Source organism: Myxocyprinus asiaticus, chromosome 21 (assembly GCF_019703515.2).
Source record: "Myxocyprinus asiaticus isolate MX2 ecotype Aquarium Trade chromosome 21, UBuf_Myxa_2, whole genome shotgun sequence".
Lineage (NCBI taxonomy): Eukaryota > Metazoa > Chordata > Actinopteri > Cypriniformes > Catostomidae > Myxocyprinus > Myxocyprinus asiaticus.
Genome location: NC_059364.1, coordinates 12,481,057 through 12,495,000, shown reverse-complemented (window position 1 = coordinate 12,495,000; position 13,944 = coordinate 12,481,057). Strand labels below are relative to the sequence as shown.

The 13,944-nt window shown below is 39.8% G+C and overlaps 2 protein-coding genes and 1 pseudogene across 2 annotated transcripts in view; 1 reads left to right on the top strand and 2 right to left on the bottom strand.

Annotated features, from left to right (window-relative positions):
- LOC127411634 (son of sevenless homolog 2-like) overlaps window positions 1-324 on the bottom strand; it is a 30,970-nt gene extending 30,646 nt beyond the window's left edge. The window contains exon 1 of the mRNA XM_051647333.1: window positions 1-324. This exon is cut by the window's left edge and continues 550 nt beyond it. The gene's annotated coding sequence lies outside the window, so the exon portion shown is untranslated.
- Window positions 325-1,493: 1,169 nt separating this feature from the next.
- Window positions 1,494-7,531, bottom strand: LOC127411655 (L-2-hydroxyglutarate dehydrogenase, mitochondrial-like). Its single transcript, XM_051647369.1, has 10 exons — window positions 7,324-7,531; window positions 5,453-5,568; window positions 5,221-5,372; window positions 4,945-5,076; window positions 4,345-4,507; window positions 4,227-4,261; window positions 2,895-3,062; window positions 2,652-2,809; window positions 2,209-2,340; window positions 1,494-2,024 (listed from the first exon to the last, which is right to left on the bottom strand). The coding sequence occupies exons 1-10, from the start codon at window positions 7,413-7,415 to the stop codon at window positions 1,829-1,831; spliced, it is 1,344 nt and encodes a 447-aa protein (XP_051503329.1). The 5' UTR covers window positions 7,416-7,531; the 3' UTR covers window positions 1,494-1,828.
- Window positions 7,532-8,781: 1,250 nt separating this feature from the next.
- On the top strand, window positions 8,782-13,338 carry LOC127411688 (ATP synthase subunit s, mitochondrial-like; annotated as a pseudogene).
- The last annotated feature ends 606 nt before the right edge of the window (window positions 13,339-13,944 follow it).

Here is a 13,944-nt window from a genome sequence, read left to right as displayed (position 1 = left end):
GCAGCACATCTGGCGGCGCGCGGTGGCTCTGTGGCCTCGAGACTCCTCATGAAGCGCGCGAGCAACAGTTTCTCCAGCGCGGGGACTGCGCGAGACTGTCATGTTGTTGGAGTTCTTCTGTTGATGAATATTCCAAACGCGCAAACAAACGAGCCGCACTACTTGAATCCGTTATATTCCGATGAGAAATAGGGGAGTGTTTATGTCTTTGTTTTTGTTGTTGGCAACGTCCGACTCGTCCTGATTCAACTCCGCTGTGGTGCGCTTGTGTCCATGATGGTGTAATCACAGCTGCTCACTGCGCGCGCTTCCCGCATCTGCGCAGCCCGGAGGGAGGGATCGCCCGCTGCGTGTGAGCGAGCGAATGAGAGTGCTGTTTACGGATGGAGTTCCCGAAAACGGCAGCATAACACACATATGCCCACATAATATTGCAAATTTAGTAACACACAATACGTAAATACACGTACTGTCAAACATATATATTCTAAAAGTATTTTTACGGCGAAGCAATTTTGTGTACCATTTAGTAAATTATAGTAAATATTCTAAAAAGTTACAATTCTTAATAATTGCGTTTTACCAATACTTTTATTGTACTATACTAAGATTATATCAGATATTGCAGATGGTTAGTTTAGTTACTTGAAGCCTAAAAATCCCCCAAATTTCCAGCCAGCAACTGCCCTCATGTGGTCAAGAGCAGAATGATTTCGTTAGAAATCATGTAAAAGTTGTCATTTAAAGGGATAGTTCACCCAGAAAAAAAAAAATTCTCATCATTTACTCACTTTCATGCCATCCCAGACGTGTATGACTTTCTTTCTTCAACTGAAAACAAAAGAAGATTTTAGAAGAATATTTAAGCTCTGTAGGTCCTTTCAATGCAAGTGAATGGTGACCAAACATTTCAAGCTCCAAAAATCACATAAAGGCAGCATAAAAGTATTCCGTATGATACCAGTGGTTTAATATATGTCTTCTGAAGCAATGCAATCACTTTGGGTGAGAAACAGATCTTTTTACCATAAATCTCCACTTTTACTTTCAGAATGTGAAAGTGGAGATTTATAGTAAAAAAAAAAAAAAAAGACTTAAATATTGATCTGTTTCTCACCCACAACTGTTATATCACTTCTGAAGACAGAGTTAACAACTGGAATCTTATGGATTATTTTTATGCTGCCTTTATCCTTGTGCTTTTTGGAGATTGAAAGGTCTAGTGACCATTTACTTGCATTGTATGGACCTACAGAGCTGAAATATTCTTCTAAAAATCTTCATTTGTGTTCTGCAGAGGAAAGAAAATAATAGACATCTGGGATGGCATGAGGGTGAGTTAATGATGAGAGAATTTCACTTTTGGTCGAACTATCCTTTCAATTGAACATAGGGAATTAAAACATTTCAACAAAATTGTGTTTCAGCAGGAAACAATAAAACAGAAATGTTTAGAGATAGGGAGGTTAGGGATAAATTTAAGACCCACCAGCTAAAAGAAGTCATCATGTTTTATTTTTATAAATTCAGATATGAAGTGAGCTCATTCTCCTGTGCAGCTAACTATGTACATTAGTTTAAGGCCGTTCCTCTTCCTCATAAAGTCATGAGATTTATAAAGAAATAATAAAAGTTACCCAGCATTTCCTGTGATCTTAATCAGAAATGAAGATACATTAGAAAGAGCACCAAAACCTATTTAATTCTACTATAATAGTTTGTTTATAAAACCCTTTTTTTTTCTTATTCTTTTAATCAAGGTATCAGAGTGATAGTGTAATCATGGTGATGGCAATGTAGAGCCGTGTGACATCACAAGGGGGCATGTTTATAGCTGAAATCTTTTCTCCAGCTCATCTGCAACCATTTCAGCGATAGCCAGGGAGGAGGTTGCTGCAGGTGACGGTGCATTGCGTACATGCAGAACTCGGCTGCCCAGTTCTCCCTTCCCTCCGTCAAACACAAAATCGTCCACCAGGTTTCCTTCAACATCCAAAGCCTGTGCACGTACACCTGATGGCCCCCTGCGAAAACCAACAAGCAGTAAAACAACAAACATGAAAACTAGGGCAGTGTGAGGATGAGTGGGAAATAGAGAGAGTGAGGGGGAAACACAATTTGATAGTGACTGTTCAGCATTGGTGATGATAAATTAGTTAAAATATATGCCTTATGGCCCTGCTCAACAAAGAGTTTGTGTGTTTCTACCTGAGGACATCACTGGGGCTCAGTTCAGGTATGAATTTCTGCAAAATCTTCACCTGAGCACTGGTAAACACACCTCTGTACATCTCTCCCATTCCATACACAATATTCTTCAGTACCAGTCTCTGCAGACCCCTACACACACATGCATACATCATGGACAAAGGCAAGTGCTTTACATAGATATAATACAGAAAAAAGAGAAACAAAGACACATATACGTCAAGTTTAAAATAATTGAGAACATAAAAATGATTTAGGAAAGAAAAATAAATAAAAGTTTGATTTAAAAATTGATTCAAATAAATAAGAAAATGTAAAAATAGAAGGACATACACTGAAATAAAACAATGCAGATAAATGTAAAGTGCAGTACATAAGAGTGTGTGTGTGTGTGTGTGTGTGTTTGTGTGTGTCAGTATGAGTGTATGTTAGTAACTACATACCTGTAGGAGAGTGCATTAATAAATTCTTGTATGTTGAAGTCATAGAGTTTATAGCCCTCTCGTTTGAATGCCAACACTGCATTTGGGCCCAGCCAAACACTGCTGTCCATACGAGGAGTGAAATGCACTCCCAGGAATGGGAACCGTGGGTTTGGCACCTCAGCACACACACAGAGTCCATAAATACAAGTTCTCATTTATCTGTAGATTGTGCGTTTGTATGTATGGGGTGTTTCTACTCACAGGGTAGATGTTGCCCCTGACCAGGTAGTTTTTCTCTGGCTTGAGCACTAGGTAATCTCCTCTAAAGGGAACGATACAGGGCTCTGAACTACAGCCAGACATCTCAGACAACTGATCAGAGTACAGGCCTCCACACGCCAATACAAAGCAACACCTCACCTCCTGCCCCTACACATAAAAAAACAAAAAACAGAGTGATATTAAGATGTACACAAACCCAGACATCATTTCTAACTAGAAATCATACAAAACAGAGACTGAAAGGAATTTAATGATTCTTGGTTCTGATTGCATTAGCAACTGAATTAGTACAACAACAAATGAACAATAAATCAGTAATTTGACATTATCAAAGTAACAACTTGTGGTTTAGTGTGTAATAAGTCAAGATCCACTCTGACTGATTCAGTGTTTAACTCATTTGCCTGATTCAAACACTCATTATCTCATGAGATTAAAGGGTTAGTTCACCCCAAAATTAAAATTCTCTCATTTGCTCACCCTCATGCCATCCCAGATGTGTATGACTTATGACTTTCTTTCTTCTGCAGAACACAAATGAAGATTTTTAGAAGAATATCTCAGCTCTGTAAGTCCATACAATGCAAGTGTATGGTGACCAAAACTTTGAAGCTTCATAAAGCACATAATGCCGCATAAAAGTAATTCATAAGACTACAGTGGTTTAATCCATGTCTTCTGAAGCGATCCAATCGATTTTGGGTGAGAAAAGATCAAAATAGAACTCCTTTTTCACAATACATCTTGATATCAGCAGTCTCCTTGGGGATCATGATTTCAAGTCGATTACACTTCCTAGCACCATCTAGCGCTCTGCACACGTGTCAAGCACTAGGAAGTGTAATCAAGCCTGAAATCATGATCTTGTCTAGAGACTGCAATGACAAGATGTACAGTGAAAAAGGAGTTACATTTTTGTGTTTACAACCAAAATGAATTATTTTGCTTCAGAAGACATGGATTAAACCACTTTAGTCATATGGATTACATTTATGCTGCATTTATGTGATTTTTAGAGCTTCAAAATTTTGTTCACCATTCACTTCCATTGTATGGACCTACAGAGCTGAGATATTCTCCTACAAATCTTCATTTTTGTTCAGCAGAAGAAAGAAAGTCATACACATCTGGGATGGCATGAGGGTGAGTAAATGAGAGAATTTTCATTTTTGGGTGAACTATCCCTTTAATCTCATGATATAATGAGTATTATTACATGAATCAGGCAAATGACTTAAACATTGAATCAGTCAAATAATTCCCAAACCTTATATAAAATACAACTCACACACCACAACAACAATTTCTCACCTTTGAGCTTCTGACGATGATGGGATACTTCAGCCCTAAACACAGATAAAGGGATGAATAGATGGATATTGAAATAGAGAAAGAACATCTGAGACATTAAACAGGTCATGTTACTCACCCTCAGTGCTTCCAGCTGGGCTCTCTGCTGCTAATGTGATGTCAGAGGCTTCAAAGCTGGTCAACACAGTGCCACCTGCTTCCTGGAAGTCCTTACCGTAAGTCAAAGCCACAACACGCCAGTCAACAATCCCTGTGTAAGGAGAGTCCAGTGCCATGATGCCCTATGCATATAAATGCACAAACACAAATTATATCAATTATTTCAGATAATCCTGCCCCTAAATGGCCTTTTAAAACAAAATGAACTGTGATTAGTTCCTTTCAGATTGTCTCTTCCTGTCTAAGTGTGTGGTTCTTGGACAGAATAAGCTGCAAGCTGGAGCAGACATTATGCTTACAGCAAAAAGTCTGGTTGTGCAAAACTAAGCATACTGTAAATTGATTTCACTACTGGGGTTAAATCACATTATAAAACATATCAATACATAGATGATAGTCAAAAGTCAACAGTTCAGTATTTGATACATCAGGTCTAAGGCCACCATGTAAAGGCCTGCACATCAGTTGGTTACTGATCAAACCAATGAATGGCACACAAGTGGAAAATATGTAGCCTTATAACTGTACACTCATTAACAAACTAGCAGGTGTCACTTACCCTGCAGTATGGCTCTTTCTCTCGGATGGCTTTGGCGTCAATCAGACGGAGATCTTGTACTTTGTTCTTCTTTCCACGTTCATACAGAGCCTTTAGACGGGGAATCTCCTCTCTCTCCACTGCTACAATCAGCTGAACTCACATACACAGTGTTGGATACTTATGTTGAGAATATATATATATATATATATATATATATATATATACAGTATATGCACTATTTACAATTTTTAAGAAACAAAATGTGTCATAGTTTTGGGGTCAGTGCATTCTCACCTTGCCACATCTCTTATAAGGGACACCTTTCTTCTGGCAGTACTGATATGTCAGCGTGGCCCCACGAACACAAAGCTGAGCCTTCAGAGAACCTGGTGTGTAGTAAATCCCACTGTGGATCACACCACTGTTATGACCTGTTTGATGGAGAGCTGTGGAGGGAGGACACCAGAGAAATGAATATGAAATCAGTGTGCATGGGAAGAAGTATCTGGAACACACACACACTTACCGAGCTCTTTCTCTTTCTCCACCAGGGCAAAGCTGAGATTTGGGTGCCTGAGGATCAGCTCTCTGGCTGAGGCCAGTCCAACAATCCCTCCACCAATGATGGCCACATCAAATGCGCTGCACACACACATGAATACATTTGGTCATCGGATATAGTGCTGTATGAATATCTGTGTCTATTACTGCAGGAAAATAATTAAGTATATTTGGTTTGAATCACAGACGGGTGGTACTCTTTGGACAGAACCCAAATTCCTCAGCACTTTTACACTACATTTATGTAAATTAATATAAAGAGATTTTATGATGCTCTGTGAAGATAACTGCTTTCAATCAGTTTAATTCTAAGCAGCTGCCAGCTAATCAAACGAGTAGGAAAACACCTACTTTATAACTTCTACTGTAAAATTGCTGTAAATACTCTGACTTTTGTGTCACGTTAATTGCTTTGCCTGTAGTGTCACCATAAGTACTCCAACTGTACTGTTCCTGTAAGTACTCTGACTGTATTGAACAGCTGTTACAGAATTTTAGCTTTTCCTGCTCTAACTTCTGTTGCAGGGGAATCTGAATGTTCACCTATAATTACCTGCTTGTTGGTGTTACCTGCTGCAGCACTGCTTAAAGGGATAGTTCACCCCCCCCCCCAAAAAAAACTAATCTTTTACTCACCCTCATGCCTTCCAGTACTTTCTTTCTTCTGCAGAACACTAGCAGAGATTTTTAAAAGAATATCTCAGCTTTGGGGGTCTGGGTAGCTCAGTGGTAAAGACGCTGGTTACCACCCATGGAGTTCGCTAGTTAGAATCCCAGGGTGTGCTGAGTGACTGCAGCCAGGTCTCCTAAGCAACCAAATTGGCCCGGTTGCTAGGGAGGGTAGAGTCACATGGGGTAACCTCTTCGTGGTCGCTATAATGTGCTTCGTTCTTGGTGGGGCGTGTGGATGCCACGGTGGATTGCGTGAAGCCTCCACACGCGCTATGTCTCTGTGGCAATGCGCTCAACAAGCCACGTGATAAAATGCGCGGGTTGACAGTCTCAGACGCGGAGGCACTTGGGATTCGTCCTCCGCCACCCGGATTGAGGCGAATCACTATGCGACCATGAGGACTTAAAAGCACATTGGGAATTGGGCATTCCAAATTGGGTGAAAAAGGGGAAAAATCCCCCCCCCCCCCAAAAAAAAAGAATATCTCAGCTTTGTAGGTCCAAATAATGCGAAGTGAATGGTGACCAAAACTTTGAAGCTCCAAAAAGCACATAAATGCAGCATAAAAGTAGTCCAAACGATTCCAGTGGTTTAATCCATGACTTCTGAAGTAATCCAGTTGGTTTTTGATGAAAACAGACCAAAATATAACTCCTGCATTGTATAAGGACCTACAGAGCGGAGATATTCTTCTAAAAAATCTTCATTTGAGTTCTGCAGAAGAAAGAAAGTCATACACATCTGGGATGGTATGAGGGTGAGTAAATGATGAGAGAATTTTCATTCTTGGGTGAACTATAACTATTCTTTAAAAGCCAAAAGCACACCCATACACACTCTCTCTATGCCATCTTGCATCTTTTCCCTCAAATTTCTCTTTAAGACAATAAATAGGCCATGTTGTGATTGGCAATGGCCTTTATGTTGTTTCCCATCAACCAGGGTGGTAACAGTAACTATTCTGCCTTTATTGTTGCCGTAAACTGTAGTGCCAATGTTAGTACCCTGATTGTAGTGCTTCTTTAAGCACTGTTACTATACTGTTGCTGCAATATTATGACTGTCATACTATATACATACTCTGTACTGTACTGTTGCTATAGGTACTTTAACTGTAGTGTCACTGAAAGTAGGCTACACTGTAGTGCTGCTGTTATTCTCACCCGCTGTGATGTGCAACTCTGCACGTTGCAGACTTTGGTCCCTGCGAGAGTAAGCGGGCGCACACAGGACCGGTACCGAGAGTTCGTATCATTATTCCACAGAGGACGTTTGCACTGTTCCTGACAGACTTATGACAGTATAATCATAGTGTTTGTCTTTGACCCGGTCCAATGTATTCTCGGGCTGTGAACTTGTAAATCTCTCCGTTTAGGCACTAAACCCGCCCACTATGGCCCCGCCCCTGACGCAGACTCCCCGACCAATGAGAACGCGGGACGGCACCAACGCAACAGGTTAAAGATCAAGCGCGCACGCATGGAGGACGCAGGATGTAAATAACTGACACCTCACAGAGACGAGAAGAGCTGACAGAACACGAACTGCAGGATCTGCACCTTGTCACTGCAACGGTTCTGTATCATATCGATAAACGGATTCTGTTAGAGCTGCACGACTTTGATAAATTAATCTGTTGTCCTCTAGAGTCAATGGCATGACCATCACTGTACTGCAGATCAAATCCATTACACACATTATCTCAGCAAAGACAGAATGTTACCCTAACATTAGCGTATGGCTCCCGTTTGGTTCTTTTAAGGTTTTAATTTGATGTAACCATAAACTAACGTCCACGGAACGTTCTAGGGTTAGCTGGGACATCATACATTGACTTCTCTCATCCCTTTTAATGTCTCTCTTTCTCAGAGCCAAAGACATAAATTTGCTCTCTTGGTCAGCACGGAGTATTTTATCCATGCTGGCTCAATTCTGTTTTCAACAAGTAATGTGCAGTAGGAAATTGTACAAACTAGACATAGTTTCATCGGTTTTGTACATTATTTGGGTTAGGGAAATTCTTAACTACACTGTTGAAACTGACAAACATGTCATAGCAAAACACTGAGGGCATTATGTCATGAATAAATGCAACAAGGCAGCTTAAAGGGATAGTTTACTCAAAAATTAAAATGATCTCATAATTTACTCACTTTCATGCCATCCTAGTTGTGTATGAATTTCTTTATTCTGCTGAACACAAATGAAGATTTTTAGAAGAATATCTAAGATCTGAAACTCCAAAAACCACATAAAAGCAGCATGAAAGTAATCCATAGGACTCCAGTGGTTAAAACTCTGTCTTCTGAAGCGATGCAATCACTTTGGGTGAGAAAGATATCAATGTTTCAATCCTTTTTTACTGTAAATCTTCATTTTCATTTTCAGAATGTAAAAGGGAAAGTGGAGATTTATAGTAAAAAAAGGACTTAAAGATTGATCCATTTCTCACACACACCTATTATTTAGCTTCTGATGACATGGGCTGTGTCTCATTTCGAAGGCTGGTGCTAAGTAGGATGCGTCCTTTGTAGGCAGCAGTATGCAGAGCATCCTCAACTTTGAATTAGCTTAATTTAAACTAGATAACCTTCGTAGGACAAACAGAAACAGACTGCATCATGGTTGCTATGACAGCACGTATCGCTCTCAACTTGCACCAGCGCTCTGTGTGAGAAGGGAATCTCTTAGTTAAACTTTAGGAGAGTTATAATGACGTAGAGAAAAAAAAAATATTTTGTGGCTGTACTTTTATATTTACTTCATAATAATTGATTTTATGTTATAAATTATTATTATTATTATTTTACATATTATATATTTACTCCCGTCTACTGAGGTGCTTCAGCTTGGGAATTAACATTACTTGTATTTGAACATCATATCTTCAGCATAATTTTTTCAAATAAATTCTGTGCGTTTCCATTGAAGCAAAGAATTGTGGGTTGTGAGTACCAACGAAGGATACACCTCTTGCATCCTCCGAATTCTTGCATCTCCGAATTCCTGTGAAGTCTGCATTCGAAGTGTCCTACTCGCTTTTCTGAAACGAGACAGCTTTTGTGACGTATGCGGCCGATAAATGCGACCTCCGGAGCACGCAGCCTTCAAAACGAGACACAGCCATGGATTAAACCACTGGAGTCTTATGGATTACTTTCATATGGTCTTTATGTGATTTTTGGAGTTTGAAAGGTCTGATCACCTTTCATTTAAATTGTATGAATCTACAAAGCTGAGATATTCTTCTAAAAATATTTAAAGATATTCTTCATTTGTGTTCAGCAGAAGCAAGAAAGTCACACATCTGGGATGGCTTGAGGGTGCGTAAATGATGAGAGAATTTTCATTTTTGGGTGAACTATCCCTTTAATGCAAAAAGTGTTACAGTACACTTTTTTTTTTTGATCAAACCAATAAATCTGTGACTACTGCAGGTTATTTTTTTCCTATGTGGTGATCCAGAACACTATATGAAACACTGATCGCACAGTCCTATATAATTTCAGTTCTCCTTCCGGTTCCTTTCCCAACACACAACAGACTGTAAAGCCTCTGAATATTATGAGCACTGCTGTTGTGGTTGAGGTCTTCACATCTCTGGTTAAAAAGCAGTTGGCACAGAATTAGATAGACTATTGCTATGAGTGGCTGTGAGTTTGAACAGCAGGGAGAATGAGAGCCCTAAATATCTCAAAAGGGGACTAATGTCTAGAGTGTTTAGTCTATAAAATAATTAATCCCTAGAGTGATTTGTCTCTATTCACTAGATTGAGGAATCCCTAGATAAATCTAAAATCAGTAACAGTTGATATTTAGGGTCTCTAATTGGTGATTTAAGGATTCTGTAATTGTTCAATATTCATAATAACACATAATAATAGCATCTAGCAGATCAGTTTTACATAGTTTCCTCAAGTCAACCTCGACTGCTGCACCTTTACTTAGTATAACAAGTATACAAGAATGAGAAAAAATGCTGGTTTTAGAAACCGTTTTAGATACTGGTCGACCAATATGGGTTTTTCAATGCTCCTAGAGAAAGGGTTTCTGAAGACCAATATAATACTAATATATGAATACAGTGGCAAGAAATAATATGTGAACCCTTTGAAATTAGCTGGTTTTTTAATTGGTCATAAAATGTGATCTAATCTCCATCAAAGTCACAAGTATAAGCTTAAGCTAACAACACAAAAACAATTATAATATTTCATGTCTTTATTGAACACATCCCATTAAACTTTCACAGTGCTGTGGAAAAACTTGGATTTAATAACTGGTCAATCCTGCTTTAACAGCAAAAACCTCAACCAAGTGTTTCTGGTAGTGGCAGATTAGACCTGCACAATGTTCAGAAGGAAATTTTCGACCATTCTTCCTTACAGAACTGCTTCAGCTCAACCATTTTCTTCGGACGTCTGGTGTGAATGGCTTAATTGAGGTCATTCCACAGAATCTCTATTAGGTTAAGGTCCGGGCACTGACTGGGCCACTCCAAAAGGTGGATTTTTTTTATTCTGTTGTGGATTTACTTCAATGTTTAGGGTCATTGTCCTGCTGCATCATTCAACTTCTACTGAGCTTCAGCTGGCGCACAGCCACTCTGTCATTATCCTGTAGGATATCTTGATAAACTTGGGACATAATTTTTCCCTCGATGATGGCAAGCGTTCCAGGCCCAGAAGCAGCAAACTGAAAGCAGCCCCAAATAATGATGCTCCCTCCACCATACTTCACCGTTGTAGTGCAGCGTGTTCTTCCCAAACAATTCAACCTTAGTTTCATCAGTCCACAAAACATTTTCTATTAGCATTGTGGAATGTCAAGGTGGTCTTTGGCAAACTTCAGGCACGCAGCAATGTTTTTGTTGGAAAGCAGTGGCTTCCTTCGTGGTGTCCTGCATGGACACCATGCCTGTTTAATGTTTTCTGTATAGTAGACTCATAAACAGAGATGTTAACCAGTTCCAATGAATCCTTCAAGTATTTAGCTGTCTTTACCTCATTGAGCATTCTGCGGTGTGCCCTTTGAGTCATCTTGGCTGGACGGCCACTTCTACAACTTGTGTTGAACCCAGAATATTCCTTTAATCTACTTATCGGCCAAATATCATGGTTTTTATTAGATGTCAATAATCGTCTATTTATATGTCTACCACTAGTTTTAGATGGCATATTGCATGTCACAATGCATAACAACATGTCATATCAGACACAGTGATCACTGAATGTTGTTTTCTTTGGTTGTTACAGAGTTGATTATGAGCGTATTAAAGCAGTGGGTCCCGATCAAGCTGCCGCCGAGTGGCTCCTGAGGTGTGGGGCTAAAGTTCGATTTCGTGGTTTGACTGTTGGCAGCACGACTACAGTGGACTCCCGACTGGGCCGTTGGGCCGGTACCGGATAGAAGCTATTGATGCCACAAATTCCTGCATCATGTATCGTGGTTTTGACCACCTGGGTAAGTGATGGTTGCTTACTGATCAACAAAGACAGGACTTTCTCACTGATCTGACCCCAGAATTATGTCTCAACCTTCAACATTGTGGCACTCCATATGCAATTTTAATGATATTATCAGAGAATGGAGGAGGTCATGATACCTACTGCAACTATAAGATCTCTTACTCTATTTGCTCCAGCAAAACAGTCTTGCATTATTTATTAAATTAGACCCCATGAGACAGTTAGAGAGAGGGAGAGTATGTGAGTGGTGAGGACAGTGTGAGACGAGGTGAGACGCTGAGACACTGTGTGTATGTCACAGGTGAGGACGAGACACTGTCTGTGTGTCACAGGTGAGGATGAGAGGTTCAGTTGTGGGAAAAAGTGACGTAAAGCAAAGGGGTGTTTTACACAGAGACAGATACAGTGCAGTTCTCTCTCTTTCACATATCCTGTCTTGCTATACCGTGCACCACACTGTACATTTCTACACTTTCTACACTCTGTACAAGAGCATTAGCAACCAACCTTAAAGGAATAGTTCAACCAAAAATGAAAATTTTGCTATTATATACTCACCCTCAGATCGTTCCAAACCCAGTGGTCAAAGACTTACTTTCTTCTGCACACAAAAGGAGACATTTTATAAATTTTTTTATTTTATCTACTTTTCTCCCAATTTGGAATGCCCAATTCCCACTACTTAGTAGGTCCTTGTGGTGGCGTGGTTACTCACCTCAATCCAAGTGGCGGAGGACAAGTCTCAGTTGCCTCCACTTCTGAGACAGTCAATCCGTGCATCTTATCACGTGGCTCACTGTGCATGACACTGCGGAGACTCGCAGCACGGAAGGCTCATGCTACTCTCCATGATCCACGCACAACTTACCACGCACCACAATGAGAGCGAGAACCCCTAATTGCGACCACGAGGAAGTTACACTCAGCACGCCCTGGATTCGAACTAGGGGTGGTAGCCAGCATAATTTACCACTGAGCTACCCAGGCCACTGTGACTATACTTTTGAAACAGCGAGTATTTTATAGTTTACGGATTGGCCCCATTCACGTCCATTGTAAGTGCCTCATAACCCAGATTTGTGCTTTTATTTGATTTTTTTTTAAAGAAAAGGAGTGACAAGACGAAATAATTTTTTGTGGTAATCAACATTATGCCAGAAATGCTGTCGATTGAGCTTAACTTGTATTGAACCCAGAATATCCCTTTAAAAATAGTACAGACTGAATGCAGGGCCCCTTAGAAGTGTTAACATTGAATAACAAAAGCTCTTCAAAGTGTTCAGGGAGACTTTGGTCAATGTATTGTGAATTATAGCCTTATATTAAATTCACTTGGGCTGGTTAAACATTAATCAAAGTTCACTCACTGTATACAAAAAAATGTCCACAGTACAGAGGATCTCATGGCATTCCATGAGGAGGTGGATGTGTAGTTGTAAACACTATCTTCATAATGAACAGTTAGGTAAACAGGTCTGTGAGCAACACGGTACTGAGATGATGCTACAGGGACATCACTGAGAAGCTTGGACTTTTTTTATTGTCTTTCTGTGAACCAGTTTTGATTGGTGTTACATCTGATTCTCTATATGCATGTGTTAGGAACCTGGAGTGGCTGTTTCTTAGAGATCTGCCAAGTGTAAAAGATAAAGATCAGACTGTGGACAGCCTGCTCTTCCCAGACTCGCCATAGCACTGGATCTGACTTAGCCAATCACAGCATATCTCAGAACCATTTAAACCACAACTCTTTGTCTGTATGACCAGGCCATGCCAGACAAACCTACTGGCTGATGTCCACGGCTGCGGAAGCAACAGTGTCAAAGCATCCAAAGGACGGATGCAGAGATCTGTACTACTTAAGAGCTGAACCAACACCAGCTTTCCATTGAATTAGCTTTAATCAGATACACTCAGACAACCAAGGGCAGTAAAATAATATCACAGTTATCAATAAAATCCCAACTGAAGCTTTGTTGGTGTTTTTATATCTTATGATGAATGCAAACATTACAGTACATGTTTCAGAAAGGTCTTTATTGGTAAAGTCTCAAAACAAAATGAACAAAAACATTAAGCATATTTAATTTCCCATAAATTACTTTTCATGTTTGCAGAACTGTGAATCACATCTCTGAAATTTGGCATCCGGTGCAGGTAAGTGGTTCAGTTATTAGCAACAGTCCTCAAGGCAACAAAAATATAATTATGTCCACTGGGGGTAATAAATGTTGTCAACTAAAACACAGGGTTATGTCTCTAGAAAATATTTTCATCATATATACACTTAAACATAAATAAAGCATCATTAGCATT

Bases quoted from the DNA above. Each gene is read 5' to 3' on its own strand.
- LOC127411655 (XM_051647369.1), bottom strand. From the start codon at position 7,415: ATGATACGAACTCTCGGTACCGGTCCTGTGTGCGCCCGCTTACTCTCG. The intron at 4,262-4,344 runs GTGAGTAACATG...ATCTGTGTTTAG, and splicing joins CCCAGCTGGAAGCACTGAGG to GGCTGAAGTATCCCATCATC. The intron at 2,025-2,208 runs GTAGAAACACAC...TGGTTTTCGCAG, and splicing joins AGCCCCAGTGATGTCCTCAG to GGGGCCATCAGGTGTACGTG.